Consider the following 25,670-nt stretch of genomic DNA (forward strand, 5'->3'; position numbering starts at 1 on the left):
TACGCGCACCGAGAGATCATGGATGGGGTTATGCTTTGCTCCACAGCTACGCTCGCTATTAAACACGCTGGTATACAGAATGTTTTTTGCTTTACGCTCTTTGCCGTTCGCTGTTCGCATAGTCAAAGAGAGGCAAGAATTGGAATTCACTTGTTATATGGGGATTTTCTTTTATTCTGGTTGCTGCTCATTGTACATTTTGTCGAATGTATGTATGTATTTATTCTATTGACAATACTGAAAACAGTGTGCGAACCATAAAACTACTAAACTCCCATATATGTGTCATTGCGGTAGATTGTTTGTGCAGTTGTTCTTTTTCTTATTTTAATTTTTTGCCTTTCGAATTTGAGAAGCTCAGCACTTCTTATATGAGAGCAGCGCACGAAGAGGAATAGGCATGTGCATAGAGGCTCCGTGCATCAATGGACAGGGCAATAATAAAACTCATGAAATAATTTCTTTCAACTATTGCTTGTTAGTTTGTTTATATAAACGCTGTCGTGCTTATATGCATACGCTGGTGCTGGTGCTGGTGCTGGTACTGGTGTCAACTTCATATGTACTGCAGGAGTACGCGCTATGATAACAGAGAGATGTGCGTATCCTTTTGCAATGGAAAGTAAAGGAGTGGGTGAGCGCCCACATACAACAACATTCAGTTAAAATTTGCATTGCGCTACGTTTGCGTACAGTTTTATCGTACAAATTACGCATGCATATGCCTTTATCGGTGTACAGTACAGAAGCAGCGATACATTTTCCACGAACACCGTTTTCCTTTGCGAAGCGCAATCGTCAGTGATATTCGGAGATTGCTTAATTGACCGAAATAATTAAATCCAATTTGTATTATTTCAGTTTCCCACAGAGAAAAATTCAAACACAAATTACAAGACGATTAAGCATTTTATAAGAATACAAAAACTGTATTATACCATACATTACGCACTAATTCGATAAAATTCGCGCCAACGCAATGCTACAGAACAGCAAACATAAAAACCAATATGGAAAAAAAACGCGCTAATGAAAGGGTCCAAAATGAAACATCATTAATCTCAATAAAATTTATGGGGAAAAAATGAGAACCACAAAGTAATGAGTAATATTTGATGCGAAGGCGAAGAGGGGAAAAGGCCGTCCGTTTCAAAATATAAGTTAGGCTCCTTATATCTCATCTGAATGACCTACTTACTACATAAATTTATCCATTACAATTTTTAATTGTATTCTAACTTTGTGTTCGCTCCGCTTTGAATTCCGGAAATATGACAGATATTTTGGTGCATTGAATTAATTTATTGATTTCAATGTTATTCACATAATGTTTCCCAACTGAAAAGTTTCCACCGCATATTCGTCCAAAGTGGTTGCCAAGTGGCCACTTTAAAAAAAAAGTTTAGCGGCAATTTCCGACGACGAGCAAGTGATCAAATGAGCAGGAGTGAGTGAGAGAGAGAGAGAGAGAGAGAGAGAGAAGTAGCACAAATTTTATTCATTTTATCGTTCGTCCTCGTCGAGTTGGTGAGTGGTTTCACCATTATGGTCCCCGACTCGATGCAGACATGAAATCATGAAACTATCAAATTCTCCCTGAACGAGAAAAGTTCCGAACATTCTTTTTCGTTTCCATAAATTTAATAGCATTTCAGTGTTGGACAGTTAGAAATCTGTTGATTGCATTTCATTCAAACTGTAAATCAGATTTTACTTTTCCGAATTTTTTTTTCGTGTGAAATTCATTTCGAATTTCATGATTGGAAAAAGATGTGTAGTTTGGTAATCATTCTCCTCAACTTTTCGCACATGATGATGAAACATTGAATTGACCATCGTAATCGAAATACGGAATAAAACCCTTTCAAAACAACAAATGGTATGCAGAACCGTTCAACATCCGAATTTCGCGGTGATGAGGAAGATTTTGTTGCAAATGAAAACAAGACAGAATTGCAATAAAAAACTATGCAAATAATATTGATGTTAATTACGTAATCCGATAGCAATACATTGCTTCTTATGGAGGCTGAATGGATGGATTTTTGTAAGAGCGCCTCTAGTGAAAATATCTTAGAATGATGGAATATTTCGAACATTAATACGCTTTTCTGCTAATTTATCCAAACTCACCTCTTAAGTGGTAAATTAAAACCAATAAATACTTACACATCGAAATATCTCGAAAACGGCTGGGAAAATCGGCAAAATGGACCGTGGTGTCACTCCCTAAAAGGAGTTTAGACACCCGGCTGGTTTGATGGCCTAAAGCTCAAATCCAGTGGATTTGGGCTGATCCATGGGCTCCCAGGATTTGGTCTGATTCCCAGCTTTTCCTTTCCTGTGAGCATCTTTACAAGTCACACTCATGTTTTGTATGGAATTTCACCACAGGGCAAGTGCTGGGATCAGGCCAAATCCTGAGAACCCATGGATGAGCTCAAATCCACCGGATTTGAACTTTGGGCCATCAAACCAGCGGTCCATTTTGCCGATTTTCCCAGCCGTTTTCGAGATATTTTCATGTGTAGTTTAATGAGAAAGATATCCGCCATGACAGCATTTTAGCCCGCCATGTTGGTATTTTGGTTTATATTAACAGAACATTCTCTACTTTGATAGTCAACGTTTCTAAACGTAAACACAAACATGATCTGTCATAATCACATTCACCACTTCTAATGTGCTTCAGAGAGCTTCTGCCAGCACCATCCATCCGAAGCGTTTGAAACATTCAAGGCTTTTGCTGATTTTTTTCTGCCGCATTTTCATTCGAGCTATCGCCTTATGGTTAATTACAAACAAAAACACACAAAAAACAATGATGAATTGAAATTATGACACATTGCACTTGGTCCCCAGGCGGCGCTGTATTGTTTACTATTTTCATGATCAGAAAGGCTGTTTGTCATATTTGTCAAAAAAAAAAATTTTGCATTTCAGACGATTGTCATTGAAATTTTATTTAATCCTAATCCAATACCATTTTAATATGATCAATGGAACTAAAAAGTAACGACTGATTTTATATTCTTCAGAGATAACCTAAATGTATATCAATACAACCGTATTGTTTTTAACTCTATACATTGATATACCCGATTCCAGGCAGATATCCAATGATAAAATTTGCCTATGTTTTTATATGGAGCACATGTTTATGCTATATTTAAGCGAAATCTCGACGGTACACGCTGAACTATGAAATTTCTTTATAAATATACTGCCAACTATCAATGACAGCAACCAATGACAGCAACAATAGAACGTATTTGTTTTGCAAAATACTTCCACCTTGCAGATGGCGCCAAACCAAACGTCATTCTAGTCATTTTTCTCATTGAGATATCCAAGGTTGAATTTTGGGGATAGATTTAACCATAGAAGTAACCGTCATAGTCCAATTGTGCATAGAATGAATGGAGAAAAAATTGCATAATATTAACATCAATACATCATCAATTCAATTGAAAAACAAATCATTCACTTATTATTTATTTATTTATTATTAGTCTATAGACTATAGTCTTATTTGTTTGCATGTCACGTTTATAAATGATGCATCATAGTTGGAGGCAATAATTTGCATCTTCAAATCATATCAAATGGTTTCATTGCGTAATTGTTTGCTGAACGATAGCTTATCTAGCATACAAGAGAATCAACAATTCACGTCATTCCAATGAAATTCAATCAGAATGCCATTTAAAAAACAATACTTGTGCCAAATGCTGCATACAATAAGTGTTCAGGTGTTTTGGGAGATGTGGTTGCGTGCAAATTGTATTCAATTTCATTAAAAGTATTCTTCGAGTTGCCATATAATAGATAAACTTTTTCGTTCTACACAAGAAGTCTGAACTAAATAATCAATTAGATATGAAAGAACGGAAGAAAAGTTTTAACGTTTAACTAATTTTGCATCCCACCCAGAGAGGTCGCATTGATTACAAAAACATAAACAAGGCACACATATACATACATACATAACAGAGTTTCACACGTGCGTAAACCATGATGTTTTGACACTTCACTCATTTGAAATAACATAACCACAATACAAAATATAGCGATAGCAAAATATACGATGGACGAAGAAATGGACACAAATCAAACCATTCCAGGTAAATATAAATAATTGTTTTCAAAAAATTGTTTCTCAAAAATATGTTTGATGGAAACATTCTGTTTTTTTTTTCAGCCGAAAATAATAATGGTACCATTGCTAAAGCAAAAAAGAAATTCGTTCATCCAAAGAAAACCGTCGAAGAACGAAAATTGGAGAAAGAGAAACGGAAACTTCGGAAGGCTCGAATTATTCTACGAAATTTGCCATTCAAAATCAGCGAAAGTGATTTGAGCAAGGTGTTCGCCAAATATGGTGCGATAAAAGAGTGTAATATTTTGAAACGTGAAGATGGCAAATTGGTGGGATGTGCATTCATTCAATATGACAAAGTAAATCATGCAGCAAAAGCAATCCACCATGCTAACGGCAAAGAGATGTTTGGACGACCCATCATTATCGATTGGGCTGTTAATCGTTCTGTATTCGGTAAGCACATACGACAGCAGAAACAGTCGAACAAAAAAGTTCAAGTCAAAACTGAAGATGATTCGGAAGAGAAGGAGATCAAACAGGAAAGCGAGGAGGAAAACACGGAAGCAAGTGAAGGTGATGACGATGATATGGCCGACGATCAGGAAAACGATGAGCTAGATGGTGGAGAAGGCAGTGAGGCTAGTGAGGCTAGTGAGGCTAGTGACAGTGATACAGGTGACGAAAAGAAACCAATCCATCAAAAATCGAATGACGTCGCCGAAGGATGTACTGTATTTATCAAAAATATTCCATTCGATTCAACAAAAGATGATTTATACAAAGTGTGTCGTCAATTCGGACCTCTGTACTATGCGGTTATAACGATCGATAAAATCTCCGGACATAGTAAGGGAAATGGTTTCGTGAAGTTTAAGGTAAATTCATTCGTTCTTAACAGGTAATCTTTCAGGCTTAGTTTGGCCTTTGGCATTATTCGAGTTATTTTTTCTTTTAAATATTTACAGACGAAAGAATCGGCGGACATGTGTTTGAATGCAGGAACATCGTTTAAACTGCTTGATCAGGTTTTAGATCCCCAAGCAGCGTTATCTCGTAATGAGATCGAGCAAAAAAAGAACACCGACAAAAAACAACCAAGCGATTCACGCAATCTGTATTTAGCAAAAGAAGGCACCATTTTAGCCGGTACATCGGCAGCTGAAGGTGTTTCAGCATCCGATTTAGCAAAGCGATTACGTTTAGAACAGAGCAAGAATCAATCGCTGAAAAATTTAAATCGCTTCGTCTCAAAAGAACGTTTGACAGTTCACAATATACCACCAAGCTATGATAGTGGAAAACTTAAAATGGTTATCGTCAAAGCATGTGGCTTAAAAGTAAGATCGATTATTGTATACTATGTTATGAAGGTATGTTATTGTTGATTTTGTATTTATTTACTTACTTTCAGCCAAAAGAATGTCGTGTTATGCGTGAAAACAAACCATCGCTGGGCCATCCGTTGGGTAAATCGAAAGGATATGGATTTTTATCCTTCAAAAATCATGATGAGGCTTTAAATTGTTTACGCAAAGTCAACAATAATCCAAAAGTATTTGGAAAAAATAATGTGAGTATATTTTCGAAGACATTTCAGAATAATATTTTTATTTTCTTAATAAGAACAATGCAATAAAGAAAAAAAAAAACATTGTAATTTTCCATCCGACAGAGACCAATCGTGTCATTCAGTATAGAAGATCACGCTGTTCACAATATCAAAATGAAACGCTTGCTGAAATCACAACAAAAAAATCCACTGTTCAAGAAGAATGCCGATAAACGCTCCGATGTGAAGCCAAGTGCAAAATCATTGAGAAAAATTGAAAAATCCTCGAGCAATTCGAAAACCAACGAAAATAATGAGATTTTAGCTGAATTTGCTGGAACAACAGCTGAAGAGGGGAGCAAATATAAAACACGACCACAATGGAAATTACGGGAAGATAATACATCTCACAGTAAGACTGTCAAAGCCAACAAGAAAATGTTGCGAAAACAAAAAATGCTAAAAGAAATCCGACAAGAAAAACGGCAGATTGATCGAACGAAAATGAAAAAACGCAATCCAAAAGATATCGATAATTCGTTAGTAAATAAATATTTGAAAATTCTGCATTCAAACGATGAATCGCAGGTCAAACCGAAAAAATCAAAATGGTACGTCGATTAAGTCCTTATTCTAATTTCTAAATAAAAAGAAAACATATTAGTCCAAGAAATGTTTTTTATTAAAATATGTGAGCAGATTTATGAGCAGTGTTTGTACATTGGGGTTTGAATAAATTTGTTCCCGAAATTCACGGCCTTCTTGAGATTTGTTTAAAAACAATTTGACATCATTATCGTTTGCATGTTCTAAAATACGCATCGGCACGGAGAACAAGCTGAAAAATGCACCGTAACAACCTCTCACATCAAACTCATTTTGAAGTTGTATTTTACTTGGAATGGTTGAAGTTGGCAAATCCAATTTCAGCATTACATCAATCAGTTGTTCACAGTAATAATCGAAGAGTTGATTAAACTCATCAGATGTAACCGTATCATTGGCTGATGTAAATAGTAAATATGAAACATCGAGGATTGGTGAGCCGAAATATGACATTTGAAAATCCAACTGAAAATCAATCAAATCCAACACAATCAAATCAATATAATGCAACAAAAATTGAATGTGTTTGCAAAAAAATGGAACTCACAAAGAGCGGCAATGTTTCCGTGCTTAACTCTGTACTGAACATAATATTGTTTGACCATAAATCACCATGTGTTAGTACATTTAGCGCCTTGTCATAACGTTCAGTGGCTACACAACACTTTTCGAACACTCTATTAGTCAATTGATTTAATTTTTGGGCGATTTTCTGTAGATTCGAATGATTCTCGAATGTTTTCGAACAAGCGGATACGGCATTTTCAAAGAGTGTTCTATAGTGTGGCGACCCATTGAGACTTACATGAGGCATCAAAAAGATGTCATAAAACGAAGGTATTTCCTACAAAACAAAAAATATAAATATAAATATAAAACTCTTATCAAGTCATGGTCGAACACTTACATTGTTCATTATCTTAACGGATGCAGCATGCCACAAAGCCAGTGTACGTAGACATAATTTTATATGATCAAAATTGAGCCCTTGTGACCGAGGAATAGTGTAGTAATTGGCGAATGTTAAATCTTCCAATATCAAATATGATTGTTGAACATCACTGTCATAACACCTAAAAAAGTTTAGATAATTAATAAAAAATGTTCAAAATTTAAAATTTATTGCACTTTCTACTTTGGAGTTAGCTTGGTTGGAATGTTTGCAGCTTTGAATACACTCTCGATTCTAGGAATGATTTCGTTGTAGATACAAATCTCTTTGGCAAAAACATTACGACTACGAACAAGTTTTTCGCCGAGCGTGGCTTTCATAATAAATCGCTTGCGTTGAATGGCATTTCCATCGGAATATTTAACATCTAACTTGGTCAAACTGCTGCTGTAATTCTCACCATTACCGAATGCCGGCTGAGCATCGAACCATTCAATTTTGGTCATTTTCCCATGATGACTCAAAATTCTCTCGAATAGCATATTATTTATTATATTATTCATTATTTACTTTAATCTTATTATAAATGAGCTATTGCATCTACTGAGCAGAAGTCTCAAGTAAATCTGACATTTGAGTAGGTTGAGAGCAAAAACAATATAAATCAATTGTACCAGACGATTAGAGTGATTTTTATAGTAATATTCAAGGATGTTTACTCGTGATTTCTTGCAGAGCCATTAAACAAATAAAAAAACAAGAACGAATAAAGAATTTAAAATGATCTTTTTCACTGCATTCACAGAAAGCGCTTGAAACATGAATGAAGTGATGATGCGTGACGTACACGGTATATTTGTCAATAGTATACATTGTACGATCACATTGTCTATGTTCGTGTTGTTATGCGTGTAGTAGTGTTCAACCATTTTGTGAATATCTCTTTATAAGTGATTTTTAAAAAATTAATATTTATGCATCTCTTTCCTTTCCTTTATTTCTGCGTGTTTTTTATTCATCAATTTAATATTATCAATTTTTTTTTTTAATTTATCCATTCAAATACATATTTTAAATTTTAACTTCGAAAACAAAAAAAATGAAATTATTGGATATAGTCAATTCAGTGAATAATGAATCGCACGTAATACATAAACAGTGTGTCGTTATGTATGTGTTGTGCTAGTTGTTGCTTAAAAATCGTCCAATCCAATATCCAGTCCATCGTCTGGATTCAAACCATTGAACAAATCATCCAGATCGTCGTTGTCTTTGTCGGTGTCAGGGGCCTTACTTTCTGGTATCTCTTGTGGAGGTGCAACATAATCGTCAGGCTGTGAAAATATAAAAATAATCATGTTAGTTAAAATTGCTGTTTTATGGTTTATTGTCCATTTTCGTCGACGTACTTTTTCCTCTTTCACATTTGTCAAGTCTGGATGATTTTTTCGTTCCCAATGTTGACATCCGTAGCCTTTTGATCCAGAGTTGTCGTACTCGTTGTTATCCTCATCGTATTCATTATCACTGCCATCATAATCACCTGATAATGATAATTATTGTAAGTGGAAAAACGATCAATGATATTCGATGTGAAAAAATGTTAACGAAAATTTAAATTTAAAATTATTTATAAACATACTATGAACAAAGGTGTCTTCTTCATCGAATGGATCGTTGTCTCCATCGTATCCGTACCCATCTTCGGAATGACATTCGTCGTCAGAGAGTGGCTCTTGTTTAACATTAGTGCCAAGTAGATTATCTTCAGTTGCTGCATTGAGTCCATCTATAAAAACATGAAAGCAAACCAAATGAGTGTCTTATGATTGAGAAAATATTTCTTGTTTCTTGTCATCGAATACTAACAGCCTTGTTTCCGTAACTCTTCAGCCTTTTCTTTGACATTTGCTTTGTTATCCACCATCTCATCATCGAAGAGCGGAGCACCGGATGGTTTCTTAACTTCTTTTTTGTCACCATCAACACCGTCTCCTTCCTCCTGTAAAATTCATTTCAAATCATTATCTTATTTGTTTTTCTTCTTGGTTCGGGTGTCTGTGTGCAAATGCGATGTATGACTTACCTTTTTGGTCTTTTTGCCCTTCTCCGATAAACCAACACTTCCTTTGTTACGTCGAAATCGAACGACCAAACTGCGAGCGTCGATCGTTAAATTGTATGTACTTTTAAATGCTTCCATTGAATCTTCGACAGAATCGTAATGCAAAAATGCGTAACGCGTAAATTTTGTACGTTGAGCATATCCGATATCGATTCGTTTGGCCGTTGGAAATTTTTCTTTGAAAATTGTAACATTTAATTTCGTTGGTAAATTTCCAACGTACAGTGTATATGGATCTAGTTGCTCGGGCGTTACCTAGTTCGTATTCGATTGATTTAGATGGTTTTTATTGATAAATTTTTTATCCGTTTGCGTTTTTTTTACCTCATTTTCTTACTTTAGTTGTCAATGGCTAGTCAGTGAAAAAGTCAGTTAGTCTCAACGATCGTTCTAATCTTTATCCAACTGATCAATTTTTCACATCAAACCAAAAACAACAGCACATTTTGAAATGTTATCTGCTGAGCGGCAATAACTAAAAACATAATGCGCAAATGCCCAAAAGATGGTTATTTTCTTGTTCCTTACTTCAGAAACTTCGTGACGAGTTATTTTATTTTCCACGGATATATTACCGGTGCCAAATTCAATTTGTGAAATTTCTTTTTTCACTTGTTCGATATCGGCATCAGGTTTCAATTGTACGAAACAGTATCTGAAGATGAGAAGAAAGGAATGGTGAAAAAAAATGATTGACTGTCTATTTATGATTCATTATTTTGTGTGTCGATTTCGTTCGATTATGCCCATGACAACCGATAATGTTATCGCAATTACAATAGGAAATTTGTATAAGTGATGATCATTGTCTTACCGGGCTCGGGATGGTTGTTGAAAATGAACTGTTTCAATTGCGGATGAATATGAGTGAATTAATGCTTTATTGAGCTCTGGATCGGGGAATCGTAAAATTAACATTGGAACTTTTTTAATCAAATGGTTGTATGCATTTTCCAATGTCAATGCTTTATGCGCGTCTTCTTTGTTCCATTCTTTTTTGCATGTGTAACGCTCAGACATTGGTTTTCTGCGAGCTTTTTTGTTAACCTTAAGTGCAGCTGAAATAGAAAACGAATAGTAACCGGTTTAGAAATGCGCGACACAAGTAATAAGCCACAAGCCAATAGCGGCTTAGAGCCACTTACGTTTCGGAGCACTATCGTCTACTTTGCCATCGTTCGGTTTGTTAGGTTTAGTCGATGTGCCTGGTCCCATATTTGAATTGGAATTAGGACCATTTTTCTGATTATTATGATTCTGATGATTCTGATGATTTTGATGATTTTGTTGATTTTGATGATTTGGGTTCTTTTTATACGGTCCTAAATTCATATACCTACATAAAATAATATGAAATTATTATTTTTGTTTTGGTTATTGTGTTTGTTTCTGTGCAAGATAATTTCAAAGGACAAATACCCTTGTTGATCTGGCCGAAGTGAATTCCTAGGTGTGCGACGCATATTATTATTCATATTCGCATTTCTGCGAGGGTTCATCGAATTATGCGGTGGAGGAGGTGGGGGTGTTTCTAGCTCTGGTGGTCTATTCAAAGGCAGAGGTGGTGGTGGCTGCATCGGATTGTATATCGCCGCACTGCAATTCAAACATCAACATTAAACACGTGATCAAGGCATGAGTTAAATACTTAAGGGTAGGTTCGTTGTGAAATTTCGTATAAAGTATGCGAATGTGAGAACACTTGAAATCAGATTGAAAATTTAAATGGAAATAATAACAATACCTTGGACTACTCCACTGCATCATCATATTTTGCGGCTGGAACATATTCATATTTGCATGGTTTTTTGGATCGGTACGTGGATCGACCCACATTGGTGATTGATATGAATAGTATGAGCTGCTGCTTGAAGGTGACGGCTGCAATGGTGGACGATTATCGCTTGTGAATGAGAATCGTTTATTTTTATTGGCCATATCATCTCCATGTCGCTTCATTTTGTGTCGATATTAGGTCTTCCGATGTGATTTACACGAGCGCTAACTGTTTCTCACACATGCACGAAATTCGAAACAAAAATAGTCTGGGCTACCGAACAACTGATCTAGTAAATATTCAATGCGAAACTATGCTTTGTCACAATTTTTTTTTTTTTCATTCCATTCAAAATATCAAATGTATGCGGTATTCACTCAATTAACAATTGACGCAATGAATGTAACGATATTTTATTAGAATATCGCCCGATCTATTGACTTTAAATTGTTTTTTGTTTCAATATTTTCCGGTTATTATGAACACACTTATTTATTACAAAATCTACTTTAATACCGTGTATCACTAGTGCTTTCAAAAAAAAAAAACTCTAAAATTTCGGTGCTGTTTTGACATTATGCTTGGTTTGGTTCATAAAAATCAAAATGGTGTCGCCATCATTATAGAGCTCAGTTTTCAAAACAAAAATCTAGTACGCACCGAGCACAGCCGGATCGAATTAACTGGAAAGTGGAAGCATCCCATGTGGATGGAACCTTATGTTTACTTTTTTTTTAAATTATTATTTCATTTTAATCACTAATCAAATTTAATCGGATACGTTTTTCTGATAAATCGAGCGTTGATTTGATGAAGTGTGCTGTTCAGTACTCATTTTGAGAAAACGCATTGATTTGATGGTCCCCTGAAAATCAAATAACCATGTTTCAGTTAATCGACTCAAACTTGTATCTTGGGAAATATTCTAAGTTTTTGGTTTAACATTCAAATGGATCGAAATTTGAGAGTTTGCACATGATAAAGACAAAGAGAATATAAACAAACTAGCAATAAATAAAAATTTAAGCAAAATCTCTATCCGAATACTTTTAACTTTGATCTATACTGTGAACGTGTCATAACTATTCTAGGTATTGCAAAAATGAAACATAACCCATTTTGTGCGGTTTTTTAATATTCAACGATGAATCTATTTTCACGAGTGGCAAAAGCTAGTAATTTTGGAAAATGCATTATTTGGAACACATGGCAGCCGGAGTAAGTCATTGTTAAATAAGACAAAAAAAATCGAATCAAAAAAAAATTCAATTGATTTTTTTAGACGAAGCATTCAAACCAGCCAAAGGTCATTGAAGCAAGTGCTCACAAAAACATTGCGAATCAAACATGAAGATTTCTATAAGCGAATGGATCAGATTCCACTGGAGTACGAAATGATCTATAAAATGCCATTGCATTACACATTGAACATGGGCAAATCAGCGGCAATAATCACCAGCGTATTTGTACCGTGTGTTTGGCTGTACAATAAGCTAAGTCAAGTTTCACACGAACCCTTTCATTTCATTGGCACTCAGGCTGCATCTCAAGATGATGTGGTGTGGTTTGCCGCCGCACTCATGGCTACAAATATTATTATATTTCGATGTTGTCACATAATTGCACTTCGAGTCTATCGCTATAAAAAATCGTGAGTATCCAGCAACAGTTTTGATTCAAATTCCATGTCCGATTCTAAATTTTAAGTTTATTTTTTTTTCAGTTACGTTGCTATAATACCAGGTTTTGTACCTAGGTTTAATAATCAGCTACATTTCCAAGAAGGCCAATTGAAAGAGCATTTCAAAGCATTATCATTTTTCAGAGGACTTACATACAAAATCAATGGTCGAACGATGCTGCTTATACCCGACAGATTTCGCAAGAGCTCCGATCTTTTCGATATGCTGAACAAATCTGATTCCAGAAAATATAAATGATAATAATTGACATGTTAATCGTTGTAAAATAGTCTGAATAATAAAAAAAAAAATCGTTTCGAACGAAGGTAATGAGCAAAAAACATTCGATTTCATCATAATTTTGGCGGCATTCAGTTTGAATGAATATTTTGACATTTCTCAAATTGCGATAGAGCGCAGAACAACATATAAGAAACTGTCAAAATCCATACTGGTGACAATAGTACGTGATGTGCGTATAGTGAAATTTTCGCGATAACAATGAATGTCGTCTCACTTAGCAACATTAATAAATATGCCGTTATAAAATTTTACGCAAAATCACCACATCACTTCTTCATCCACAGGTTAGATCCTAAAATCAAGTAAACACACATATTTTAGCGTTATTACTCATCTGTAACATTTTTTTTATTTCATGTTACAGAAGATGGTTTGCCGGTAACAGTGGATCTTTGAGCTTGATGGACCGGCAGAGAAAGAAGGATGGCATAGACAATAAATTTCAATTGATATACAAACCTCCAAATAACAGTTTGCTCATGACAGCCACATCTTTCGGTGCTTTCGGTGCATTCACATGTCCGGCATTTCTTCTGCAATATACTTTCGATCGTTTTTACGGTGACAATACGGAACTAATTGAACAGGTTTCCTCATTTCAACTTGGCGTTATGGGGACGGCCGCTATTGCTAGCATAATCATATTATATTTTTGTCGATCTATTCCATTACGTATTTATAACAACGGGAAAGAGTATGTACTAAATGCAATGAAAACCTACCTTAATGGAAAAAAAAAAAAACTCATTGCCATAATATTCAATTTTCAGGTACACTGCAATATTTCCAAGTTCGTTACCTTTGCTCACTCGGAAGTTTTGTTTCGTGAAAGGTGATATCAAAGACAAGAAGTCGTCAGGATGGGGCAGAAATCTATTGGGAAAATTGATAAAGCCAGGTTTCGAGACCGCTTCATTTTACAGAGTGAAAGACACACATATATTTTTGACGATAAAATGTTTCGAGAAACCGGTTCAGTTCTATGAAATGTTTCCAAACACAGCAAAATATGCTAGGAAAATCAAACAGTTAGATCCACCGAAGCGTTGAATATTTATCAATTTTTTTCAGAGGGGAAAACATACTGTTAATGCTTTATTGACAAATATGCTCAATTACCAACGCTATATTGTACAGTCAAATAGTGAAACTGTAGTAAATTTCTTTAAAGTCAAAAGTAATTTTGTTTGTTTTTTTTTTTTTTCAAATATTTCTTTATTTTCGATTTTTTTCGTAGTTTACAAAATGTTTTTAAATATGAACTCTGGAAAACTGCGTTTTTATCATGAGGAAATCAAAAGAGAGGACTTCAAATCGCAAAACGAAACAAAACGAAAACACCTCTTTTGCTATTTCTATAAAATGCTAAAAACAATCAAAATAATTTGTTTTTCCATATTAAACGACAGTTTGTTCCGAGCTATACAGCTTAAAAATGTACTACGATTGATTTCCTTATTTCATCTGATAAAATTTTCTTCTTCTTTTCTTCTTGTTATCTATTCACAGCAATTCGGCTTTATATAAAAAAATATAATTATTCGAAATACTGTCATTTATTACATTACTTACACTTAAATTAATTGATAAATGTTCATTTAATTGGTCCTACAATCGCTTTGATAATTGCTTTAATTTATTGTTGTTTTTTTCATCTTGACAGTTCGTTCATTTATTTAATTACTTCAATGTTAGATTTGAAGAAAAATAGTGAAAAAAAAAAACTGGGGATGCGATCAAATGGAGAAAAGGGAGATTAATGCAATGTTTCCGTAAACGTTTTCCTTAATTTGTATGCCTGTCCTTGTATCCAGCCATAACTATTTTCTTTAATTGTACAATACCCGAATCTCGTTCCAAACTCTAACTAAATTGATAACACATTCAAAAATTCGGAACAATCGGCTAGTATTTGAGGTAAAATTTTAAATCGATGTAATTTTGTTATACGGCATTCGAATTAAGAAAATAAAATCTGATTGCTGATGGTTATTGTGTTTCATTAAAAAAAATTTTAATTGGACGTCACTAAAACGTGAATCAGAACCATTTTTTTTTTGTCTGGCAGGAAGTAGGAGTTTTGGATGTAATTAAATCGAATGCAGAACACCAGGGTGATTGCGCGTTATGGATTCATTGTATTTCCTGATCTAATGAAATTTTTGTGTACTTGTGCAAAAATTAAAATCAGAGAATTATTTATTTGGATGCACACTTTCTTATACTACATCAATACACATACAAAATTATGGAATTTTCTCTCTTAGTTGCCACTTCATTAGTATGAAAAAAAAAAGACACCGAATAGAAAAAAAATTGAGTATTTGATTCTTGAAAAAAATTTATGAACAGATGTTAAAAAAAAGAAATAGTTAATTGCGATCGATGTGACAATCAATTGCGCGCATGATATACAAATCGAACATGTTTGCGCAATAAATAGGCTTTTAAAATCTTATTAACATGCAGTCGATTGTTCAAAGCTAATATTTTATATGGAATGCGCATTCTGGTTTATATTTCTAAAATAGTAGTTGCAATGATTTTGACATTCGAAAAATTGATGTCAATGTGTGTATTTTACTGTGCATTTGTCGTACGGAAGAAATTTTAAATAATAGACTGTAAGTGATTCATCGGGAAAATTGTGTCCTTGAGCCTTTGACTGTTTCCTTTGTACGTTCAAACTGTTGCTCGCACAGTTTGGATTCTACACGTTATTTTGTCAAATGAATACTTTGTTTTAACAGAGCCTAAAGGTGTTTTTTTTTTTTTTTTTAAATTCAATTGAAGAAATCATTTTTAAATTCGAAACACAAGAGAAAAACATGCCTACCTATTTCTAAAGCACTGAAGTTTATCAATTACATAAAATCCTTATGATCATAATATTTTCAGTTTAATTGGTTGTTTCCATTCTAAAATCCTATCTATTCGTTTTTAACATCTAAATTTATGATTTTGGACAATTCGATTTAGTTTTTTAAAAAAAATGGCGGAATTAAATGTTAAATCCATGATTTCTTGTCTCTCTCACTTTTACACTGGTATGTGTATGGTATTTGTTTTTGGCATTTCCTTAATATGTAAGTCAATTTTATGCTTCTCAATATTTTGTCTTGTCTGCAAACATATATTGCTTGACGGGGTAGAATTGTGGTCAGTTTGGTTTTTTTTTTTTTTTTAATTATTTAGCAATAGATGAATCTACCCAAAATTGACAATAGCATTGATGTGAGTAAAGCACTGGCTAGAATGTGATGTTGATTTCCAGATCCGCTGTAATCATCGTGGGCAGGTCGTTCATCGGTACCAGCTGTGCATTTTTTATTTTTCGGTTTGATTTATATTGTTAAATTGTATGAAAAGAAGCAAGATAAAAAAATTAAAAAAAAAAAAATTATACATATAGTTGAAATGGCTATCATTTAAATGTGTTACTGAATTTTGTTTGTTGTGTGATTGTTTTTTGTGTATTTGGAATAAAATTGGTGCTTGATTTGGTGGTGTCAATGGCCAAAATTCGGTGTGAGCTGAATAACAGAATTCATATTAATATGCATGCGATACATTTTTTGGTTTGGCTTTGTTGATTCATAGTTTTTTGACATTGGCATGAAAGAAGCAGAAGCCAGACATCGAAATGTGAACAAGTGCAGAAAAACAAAAATACTTTGACATTAGTTAATAAATAACTGTTGCTGAATTCCATGAGTCAATTCAAGGGACCATAAATATAATGAATTGAAATAGAGACAAACTTGAGAGATAGAAAGTTGCACAAGTAGGTGTGTGTGTGTGTGTTTGTGTTCGAATCGATTCAAAAAGAGAATATCACTGAAGAATACAACAACAAAATTGTTTAAAAGTGCAATAACAACTCAATGGAGCAGCGGACTTGTCGTCACACGCTTAGATGTAGCATTTCGCTTAATTTGGCGATTCGTTAGTTGCCGAAACATCGTCTATGCAAAGCATTCGATATATCACTTGAAATCCCAATATTCGGTTAGTTGAAGTATGATTTCATTTGCGACGCCCGCGGCTATGAAATTCATACTCACGACAACATTCGACCTGCCTCTAGTGGCTATACACGCAACAAACGTTGAGCGGTCAATATATACAGACACGCTAGAGTGAGATTTATACGGTTTGCGCAAAAGGCTACTTGATTATCGGCCATGCATACGCTTATGTGATTGAAATCTTCAACTATCACCACAAGTGTCGTGTCAGTAGAGCTCATCTTAGTTTACATTGGAAATACGTGTTATTGTTGTTGTAGCTGTATCGCCGTGGCGACGCCGCGCGTACGCAATTCACGTTAGATATAATATCGTACTTTATCGTAGTAGCCATAGGTCATTCGGCTAACCGAATATTGGGATTTCACGTGATATATCGAGTGCACTGCATAGACGATGTTTCGGCAACTAGCGAATCGCTTAATCAAGCGAAATGCTACATCTATGCGTGTGACGACATTTCCGCTGCTTTATTGAGAACAACAACACAAAAAATGTTGCATTTTTCTGAATCCCAATTTGATCTTTAATTTTCACATTCTCGTCAACAGTTATTTATTTCGCAGCAACTAAATTTTGGAACAAATATAAAATGAAACTTTTTTTGCAATGTTTCCGTCCAAACATTCTTGTTTAGAAAAAAAAAAAAACTAAACATAAATAAATAAATTTAAAAAAAAAACATACATTCGTGTGCTTGGCACGTGTTTTGCTGAACCGCAATCTCTTTCGACGATTTCACATACATTTTTGAGTTTTTTGTTCTTTGAAAAAAGAACTATTTATTTTCTTCTATTTATGTCCTATTATTTAATGCGATCAAATAATAGGTTATAATGGAATTTTACGTTTAAAAAAAGATTTTTTTTGTGAAGTGCATCTAAGGGTGTTTTTCGGTTTGATTTTATTCTTCCGTTTTTTTTTTTTCGTGTGAAACTGAAGAATGTGACAATCATTTTATGCGCATCTATCAATCTTGTATCTATCAGTTTGTTTTTGTTTTTAACTTCCATGATTTGAGCCTAAAAAATATGAACACACACTCAGTTTGCTAGAACAAAAAAGGAGGTTGTTTACATCAAGAAGATAAACTTAAAAAGGAACAATTTTGATATAATTTGGATGGACAGGAGATCGGTAATTTGGAATTGGGGAAAAGTGCGGAGTTTGATCCAATTTGAACCTTCAACGTGTTTGGAGAATGTTTACTACTGTTATAAAGTGAAAAACTACGTAGTCTCTATCTTCCTAATGAGAGAATGGAATTTTGAGATAGTTTTACTCGCAATAACGATGAAAAATAATAAAGATCTTTTGTGGTCTACACATTTCTGCCATATTAAAGAGAGAGAGTGTGTGTGTGTGTGTGTGAATGTGTATTTTGGTGCTGAGAGTATGAGTTGGAAAACTGTGTGGACATTTCTACGCTGTGAAAGGAAAAATACCATAAAATATTTAGATTGATCGTGCGATGTGAACAAAAACAACAACTACGAAAAAATATAAATAAAGTATAGGGTGGGCCAGAATAAATGTCACTTTTATTTTTTAGACATAAATCGCAAATTTTTCAAGATAATTGAGTACTTATTCATGCATACCTACAATATGGTCAAAATATTTTTATTTGAGTCACCAGATTTGGTTTTCCAAAATTTTGGCCGAGTTTATTTTTTTTTCGCCACGTCTATGTCTGCAACTCGGCCAAAAAATTTGGATCACCAAATCTGGTGGCTGAAATAAAAATATTTTGACCATATCTACCGTATGCAAAAATAAGTATTATATTAAAAAATGTGTGATTTATAAAAATAAAAGTGACAGTTATTCTGGTCCACCCTGTATGGTGATGCACTACACTACCTTTGAATAGTTTACATCGTCTGGTGTCATAAGCAAACAAGAATTCAAATAAAAAGAAGAGTGAACAAATATTCAGAATAATAAATATCTCAAAGGGTACTATAGTTGAGATAGGACAGTGTAGAAAATAAAAGTGTAAACTTTTTGTCGATTATCGGGCTATGAACTAGCGATTGAAGCCCCCTATAGCGACGTTAATTTGTCTTTTGTGAGGAAAAGAGAAAATAGGGTTGATACAAAAAAACTAGTTGGAAAAAATATAAAAAATCTACAGTAAATTTCATCGGTGAAAAATGTGGCGCGTAGTCATTTATTCAACCTGATGGTGGCAAAAATCATGAATTCATGCGTAAAACTATTAGCATTGAGAGAACAATCCGAGGAAAAATCGCTTTCAAAATCACCCGATACATTTTTCGCCAGCAAAATTTGCCACGGGTTTTCGATACTTTGTCCACTAACTCTATTGCATCCATCCAAATTTTTTTAAGACAAATTGGCGTCGCTTTGAGAGACTTTAATCGATACTTTAAAGCCGGTAAAAGGTTGACAAATTTTTTTTTCGGATCACCCTATAGGTTTTTTTTCGAACGCCGAAAAAGAGAACATCGCGATTGTGCGTAAGATGTTTCACACCATTTCCGTTGAGTACTTTGAACGATCACTTCAAAAAGTGTGAATAGTGTTGGAAAGAGACGGTGCCTAGCCACTAACTTCACAACTACCACTGAAAATTGTGACGTTGATGAGCATGCTAAATTTGCGATCAGAGCGACGAGCGGCAATACAGTCACACAGATTTGTATGTGTCCTTTTGTGCAGAATACTTCGCATAATGCAAATCGGTGTGACTGTATTGTTCTATGTATTTGTTTAACGTCAACACTCCTAATACGTTATGAGCTATGCTCTTACTCAAATGACGTGCATTTTCTCTGTCGTTCTTCTACGCCGATTGCCAAGTGAGAAAAGAGCAAGCGCTATAGACTATAAAACAATACAACTGCACTCAAACCAACTGATTTTTGATCGGAAATCATTTTTTAACTGCGACACTCCTAAATATATTGTTTACTCCGTGTTTTTCTTTCCCTCGCCAATATTTTAACGTAAAATTAGCGCAACACCTTTTTTTCAACGTGTGAACACCATTAGTTGATACAGAATTTTTTCCTCTTTAATTTCTCTTTTTCGGGTTATGAAAAACACCCTAGTGTATGTATATATAATGAAGTGAATGGCTTTGCTTTTATTTTCATAATTGTGTGCCAAAGTTCAGAGTGCATCAGTGTCGAAATTTGTATATGTTCAAAATTCGCTAATTAATAAACAATGAGTGCTCAATGTGTTTCTCGTTTGTTTACTCGTTTTGTATGTATTTTCAAGTTTTATCCTTTTCTCTTTCAGACAATTTCACTTTTGTGTTAAGTATTTATATATACCCATTACCATTACCATTACAATTACTATAACTTATTGTAAGCAGGTGAAAATATGTGATTGAAAAGATGCTGAAGCAACTTTACTCATAAGAAATATTTTGGTTTATGTCCCAAATCAAATCAAAGGTATTGCGTGAAATGAAAAGCTTTTATAGGAAGAAGAAAAGTGGAAAAGGATAAAAAAAAAATGGTAAATTTGTCATTTTTTTCGTTGCATTTTTCTTTTTATGTTTTGAGTGATGAAAAAAAATTTGATAAAAATGCAATTTAATTAATAATTTAAGTATTTAATGTAGATTAGCGAAACCGACCATTGAATTGTATTTGTCAAACTATTTTCACGAGCTCTTTTTTTCGTGTTATTCTCTCAAAATTTCACGCATATTTTCATCATTTTTTTAATTGTTCGACAAATTAGGCGTCTAGATTCCATAACGAAGTTTATTAGATTATTAGGAGGTTTTTATATTTAAATCAGTATATTTGTGTTTAGCGACACAGATTTTTAGCTTAAAATAGACTGTTTCATGTTTGGAATTAGTCGGAAATGTAATGAAAATAATTAGTAAGACGGAAATAAGTTAATTGATGGGAATAAATGGGCTCATTCTTGGACACACTAATGAGTTAGTGGGATATATTTGGCAAGAAATCGTACGAAACTCATTTCTAGACAGATTTTGAATGAGTTGATTGAAACGTAGGAAAAGAAGTACTTACAAAAAATCAAAACAAGCAGATAAATAATAATGAAACAAAAAGATGAAAATGCAAGAACAGAGAGAAAAAAAATTCTGAAAGATATTGAAGAGTGTTATAGAAATATTCTCCCACAACCACTTAATGGAGCAGCGGACTTGTCGTCACACGCGTAGATGTAGCATTTCGCTTGATTTAGCGATTCATTAGTTTCTGAAACATCGTCTATGCATCGTCCACTCGATATTTAACGTGAAATCCGAATATTCGGTAATCCGAAGTATGATTTCGTTTGCGGCGCCGCGCATAAGCAATTCTCGTTAGATATAACGTCGTACTTCATTGTAGGTCATGCGGCTAACCGAATATTCGGATCTCACGTGATATATCGAGTGCACTGCATGGACGATGTTTCGGAATTGCTAAATCAAGCAAAATCCTACATCTACGCGTGTGACGACGAGTCCGCTGCTCCATTGAGCATATTTTGTTCCCCATATTTCAGGAATTGAATGGCTTAACGCTGCAGATTAAAGCCTTATTAAGAAGTAGAACGTATACAATTTTTGAAAAATGCACCAAAACCAATTAAAAGGGGAGAAATAGAAGAACAAACTTGGAAGAAAGATACAATTAAAAACAAAATAAAAATAGACTCTAATTTTTCATTGAGATTACAACTTACAATTGATTTTTTTTTTTTTTTACTTTTTGCTTTTGATATATTCCATACGATTGAACTGTTGCGAAACACATGTATATCTCATATATATATATATCATATACTTAGCATTCAATCTCTGTCGGTCTGCGTGAGTATGTTTGCTTATTTTACTCATGTATGAATTTTACTTGTGCTTTTCTTAGTACATATGTAAATTACTTGAGTCATGGTAAACTGTGTTCTAAACATTATCAAAATGTTTGTGTTGATTTGTTCGAGTGTTTTTTGTTTCTCTTCGATTGACATAGCACATTAAACCTACGACATGATATACGCTGAATATCATTCATTTCATTTTGAAATTGCGTGAACAATTCATTTTATTTATAATTTTTTTTTCTTCGTTATCAATTTTATCTATGAAATGTTTTTATACACAGATCTTTTGTTTTTTTTTTTTTTGTTCTGTTCCAATATCGAAGTCTCTTGCATTAAATTACATCGAACATTTAAAATATGCTCTTTCATTTAGAATAGAGTATCATTATGGAGTTTCCTGTCGGGTCGGTTCCACTCACCTGCATCAAATACCAAATCATCAACATCTCCCGAATCACTATTGCTTGGCTGCGCGGTTAAATGATTACCTAGTGAACTGAACGTCGCTGGAATATTTTGGCATCCGTACCACCAGTGCGCCACGGGCCGGGGGAATGGAGGGTTTGCTGCATCAACCTAAAGGCATTTTTATCATTTTTTGTTCGTTTCATGCAAATATAATACTTACTGAGAAGGTTCGATCGTTGAAACGATAGTATTTGTCTCCTTTGAAGAAGTATGTATAGCCATTCGTGTACTGGAGCGCAGCATCAATGTTGTTCGGTACGCCTTCCCAATTCGATAACGGTTTTGGATAAGTTGATTTTACAGGTGGCCGTTTCAATGGGTCGAATCGCCAGAATTTGCTGCCTTTGTAGAAGTAGATTTTTCCATTGCCGCCCCATACAAGAGCTGCATCTAAATTGTCTGGAATGCCTGTAAAACCATCACTAATTTCTTTTGGATAATCACCATCCATTTGTCTTCCCGAGTATCTCCAATATTGTGAGCCTTTGAAGAAGTAGGTTTTTCCATTTTTGTATGTGAATGCAGCATCAATGTGTCCGGGAAGGCCTGGCCATCCATCCGAAATGCGTTTTGGATATCCCTCGGCAACGGCATTTTCGGTGAGCCGATAGTAATTGTTATCTTTGAATGCGTATGTGTTGCCATCGGCTGTGTTGAACATTGCATCAATCTTAGGGTCTGAACATAATTCATTGTCATCATTTGGTCGTGATGGTCGTGGGTTAGCTGGGCGAGGATTAAATCCACTATCACTATCACTTCCGGAACTTCCAGAGGCGGTTTTACGACCATACAAAGCTTGGATACCCTATTATTAGATTATTTTTTTTTCAAAATTGCATACCGATTACCAATGAATTGTAAACTCAATATCATATTGAAATGAATGGAAAAGGAGAAAAATATAAATACTGTCAACTGTAAATTACAATTTGAACTTACCTGAATATCATCGGAGTCTAAACGGAATACTGGATCAAATCCACGGTAGAATGGTGCCATCAATGCTGAACGTACCTATTATTATTATATTAGATCATATTAATATAACATTCACATAGACTGAATGGTTACAGCAACTATATTAAGTATCATCAACTAAATATTTGGTTTAGAATATTTAAACGTACGTCTGAATGGCTCAAACCTAACGAATGGCCAAACTCATGGGCAGCTACTTGGAACAAATTTGTGCCTCGACTGCTACCAATTGTCCAGTATTCTGCATCATCAAAATGGGCATCGCCACCATAGACTGGGAAGTATGCATGAGCCAAAGTACCGCCTGGTCCATCAAATGGATCACCATCACCGTGTTCATTTTCTTCGAAACGGATTTCTATGTGTACGGGATTTGTGCGTTTCGCTGTGAAAGTCAAATCGGTGTATTCGCTCCAAACATTGAATGCTCGTGCGATTTCCTTGTCAACCTCTGCTCGATTCAACTTTTTCGGATACTTTGAAATCCGATAGGTTAAGTTCTTCACCTTCCATCGGCTTCCTTGCAATGCATACCGTTTTGATCGTGAGTCAGTGCCAAAGCCAACTTTATCCTTAACACCACATCGCGGCAGTGACATTAATTCCATTGTTTCCGGATCAAGATTGCCTGTAGTTTTGTTTTGTTTTGTTTTTTTTTTTTTTTTTTTCATTTGTTCACATTAAATATTGAAATTGTTCCTTAGCGAAATGAATTTAGTCATTTGCTCACTTACCTGTGATATTCACACCGGCAAAACTTTGGAAATCCATGATTGCCTTGTTCCATGTATTCTCATCGAGAAGACCTCCACTGGCTGGGTTTCTGGCTGTGGGTGGCAAGTATCCGAATTGTGATAAATAAATCTGAAAACATATACATGAATTATACTTTTGTGCAGAGTCCATCGAAATCAAATGACGTTTGATTTTGATTTGTAGTCATTTTATCTATTCCAAGCATTTTTGATACAAAATAAATCGAAGCCGAGGACAAGAAATATTTACGTTGAAAACTGATGAAACGACATTCGCGACAAACGCAATGCGCGTGCTGATTGACGGTTGTAGTGGAGTAAACGATCCAGAGAAAAACGATATATGAGTATTATGTTATTTGCGAGACGCGAATTGAATTCATAAAAGGCTTTTGTGTGTTGTCAAAGCAACCATATTTGCATGTGTATTTATAAACCATAAATTTTTTTTAAATGGCATATGTAATTTGATTGAGTTTTTGGCAGTCGTTTATTGTTGGAATCAAGAGAGAAAAAGAAACATTATTGGTTTTGTTTTAATTTTGGAATTTCGTATGGCGTGCCGTTTCGTATTGATATATTTCTAATGTGCTATGGCATGCTGTTGCCTCTTTTTTTTTTATTGCATTCTTCAACGAAATTTTTCTGACCATTGAACAATGTATAATCGCAAATTTTTTGTGGAACGTCATTACTCTATCCTGAACGGACATTGAATTCGTTCTTTTTTGCCGGTTTGGACGGAGCGAAAAATATACATAAACGAGGTTAATGAACTGATTAGTCGCAGTGTCTCCGCGAAGCAATGAGTGAGCTTCATAATATGTGAGTTTTGTGAGCGTTTTATCGATGATGCAAACTGACATATACGTTACAGGGCAAATGAATTGAAAGTGAATTTCAACGACATCTTGTTACACAAATTGTAGTATACATGTAATACAACGCCGCAATTTTCAACACTTCAATCATCTTCATCAAATTTTAAATTGTATTCATATGGAAAATCTGTAGGCGTTGAAAATGAATGGTTAACAGACTGAGGCTGGCTGTCGTTATAACGGAAAATATATGTTTTTTTTTTCTAAATTTACCATGATACGTCAATGTTTATGCTCTTGTTTGGACCGATAATAATGCATTCCGTATTTATATATGTAGAGTACGAATCGGCGAACAAACTGTAACTAAGCAGCCGGTATTGAAATTTCCAATTCATGGTCATTTGGAGTTGTTATACACAACTTAAACATTACCGTGCCAACTGTTCAAGTAAATCAATAAAACATTTTTTTTTTTCAATTTCAGCAATGAAAGAAAGTGTGTGGCAGTCCGATTTTTTTTTTGGAGCTTCTGATTAAGTTCTTAAGATAAGAATGATCCAATGAGACCCCATGAATTCAAATAAATACTTTCCAACAATATCATTATCATCATGAGTATCTCGTTATTTTCATTTTACTTGTTGCTATTGTTGCAGTGGTGTCCGTCAAATTGCAAAGCATTATTATACTATATCCATGAATATTTCCACGTTTTTGGAATTATTTATTTTTTGTATCGACGGTGAAATTA

General features: G+C 34.4%; 5 protein-coding genes across 11 annotated transcripts in view; 2 read left to right on the forward strand and 3 right to left on the reverse strand.

Annotated features, from left to right (window-relative positions):
* Window positions 1-3,970: 3,970 nt before the first annotated feature.
* LOC129575659 (RNA-binding protein 28) lies at window positions 3,971-6,280 on the forward strand. Its single transcript, XM_055459542.1, has 5 exons — window positions 3,971-4,124; window positions 4,202-4,977; window positions 5,068-5,439; window positions 5,514-5,672; window positions 5,775-6,280. The coding sequence occupies exons 1-5, from the start codon at window positions 4,088-4,090 to the stop codon at window positions 6,273-6,275; spliced, it is 1,845 nt and encodes a 614-aa protein (XP_055315517.1). The 5' UTR covers window positions 3,971-4,087; the 3' UTR covers window positions 6,276-6,280.
* A 37-nt stretch (window positions 6,281-6,317) lies between these two features.
* LOC129575663 (uncharacterized) lies at window positions 6,318-7,998 on the reverse strand (the record flags this gene model as incomplete). The annotated part of the gene is made up of 4 exons (XM_055459549.1): window positions 7,393-7,998; window positions 7,165-7,330; window positions 6,805-7,101; window positions 6,318-6,722 (listed from the first exon to the last, which is right to left on the reverse strand). Coding segments are annotated over exons 1-4 (1,188 nt in total), but the record flags the coding sequence as incomplete, so codon positions are not given.
* A 122-nt stretch (window positions 7,999-8,120) lies between these two features.
* Window positions 8,121-12,113, reverse strand: LOC129575660 (uncharacterized). Its single transcript, XM_055459543.1, has 10 exons — window positions 11,019-12,113; window positions 10,694-10,870; window positions 10,420-10,610; window positions 10,089-10,332; window positions 9,803-9,929; window positions 9,236-9,529; window positions 9,019-9,151; window positions 8,792-8,938; window positions 8,559-8,692; window positions 8,121-8,483 (listed from the first exon to the last, which is right to left on the reverse strand). Exons 1-10 carry the CDS (start codon window positions 11,231-11,233, stop codon window positions 8,343-8,345), a joined length of 1,803 nt encoding a protein of 600 aa, XP_055315518.1. The 5' UTR covers window positions 11,234-12,113; the 3' UTR covers window positions 8,121-8,342.
* A 6-nt stretch (window positions 12,114-12,119) lies between these two features.
* Window positions 12,120-15,033, forward strand: LOC129575664 (uncharacterized). 2 transcript variants are annotated; one of them, XM_055459550.1, is made up of 5 exons: window positions 12,120-12,269; window positions 12,334-12,702; window positions 12,775-13,320; window positions 13,401-13,730; window positions 13,807-15,033. In XM_055459550.1, exons 3-5 carry the CDS (start codon window positions 13,235-13,237, stop codon window positions 14,084-14,086), a joined length of 696 nt encoding a protein of 231 aa, XP_055315525.1. In that variant the 5' UTR covers window positions 12,120-12,269; window positions 12,334-12,702; window positions 12,775-13,234; the 3' UTR covers window positions 14,087-15,033. The 2 variants fall into 2 exon arrangements, with proteins under 2 accessions (XP_055315525.1, XP_055315526.1); XM_055459551.1 differs by lacking the exons at window positions 12,120-12,269; window positions 12,334-12,702 and having other exon boundaries at window positions 13,151-13,320; window positions 13,404-13,730; window positions 13,807-14,476.
* A 15-nt stretch (window positions 15,034-15,048) lies between these two features.
* The window catches only part of LOC129575661 (matrix metalloproteinase-14), a 29,477-nt gene continuing 18,855 nt past the window's right edge, over window positions 15,049-25,670 (reverse strand). For 2 of the 6 annotated variants that reach the window (XM_055459544.1, XM_055459547.1), the window contains 6 exons: window positions 24,075-24,204; window positions 23,490-23,968; window positions 23,302-23,376; window positions 22,520-23,167; window positions 22,311-22,467; window positions 15,049-16,352 (listed from right to left, as the gene is read on the reverse strand). In XM_055459544.1, the coding sequence (XP_055315519.1) occupies window positions 16,228-16,352; window positions 22,311-22,467; window positions 22,520-23,167; window positions 23,302-23,376; window positions 23,490-23,968; window positions 24,075-24,204 (1,614 nt within the window). In that variant the 3' untranslated portion in view covers window positions 15,049-16,227. The other 4 variants (XR_008688818.1, XR_008688817.1, XM_055459545.1 and 1 more) reach the window with 4 other exon arrangements.

This window comes from Sitodiplosis mosellana, unplaced genomic scaffold (genome assembly GCF_009176505.1).
Source record: "Sitodiplosis mosellana isolate CC-2019 unplaced genomic scaffold, AAFC_SMos_1.0 Smas_scaffold_6167, whole genome shotgun sequence".
Classification (NCBI taxonomy): Eukaryota; Metazoa; Arthropoda; class Insecta; order Diptera; family Cecidomyiidae; genus Sitodiplosis; species Sitodiplosis mosellana.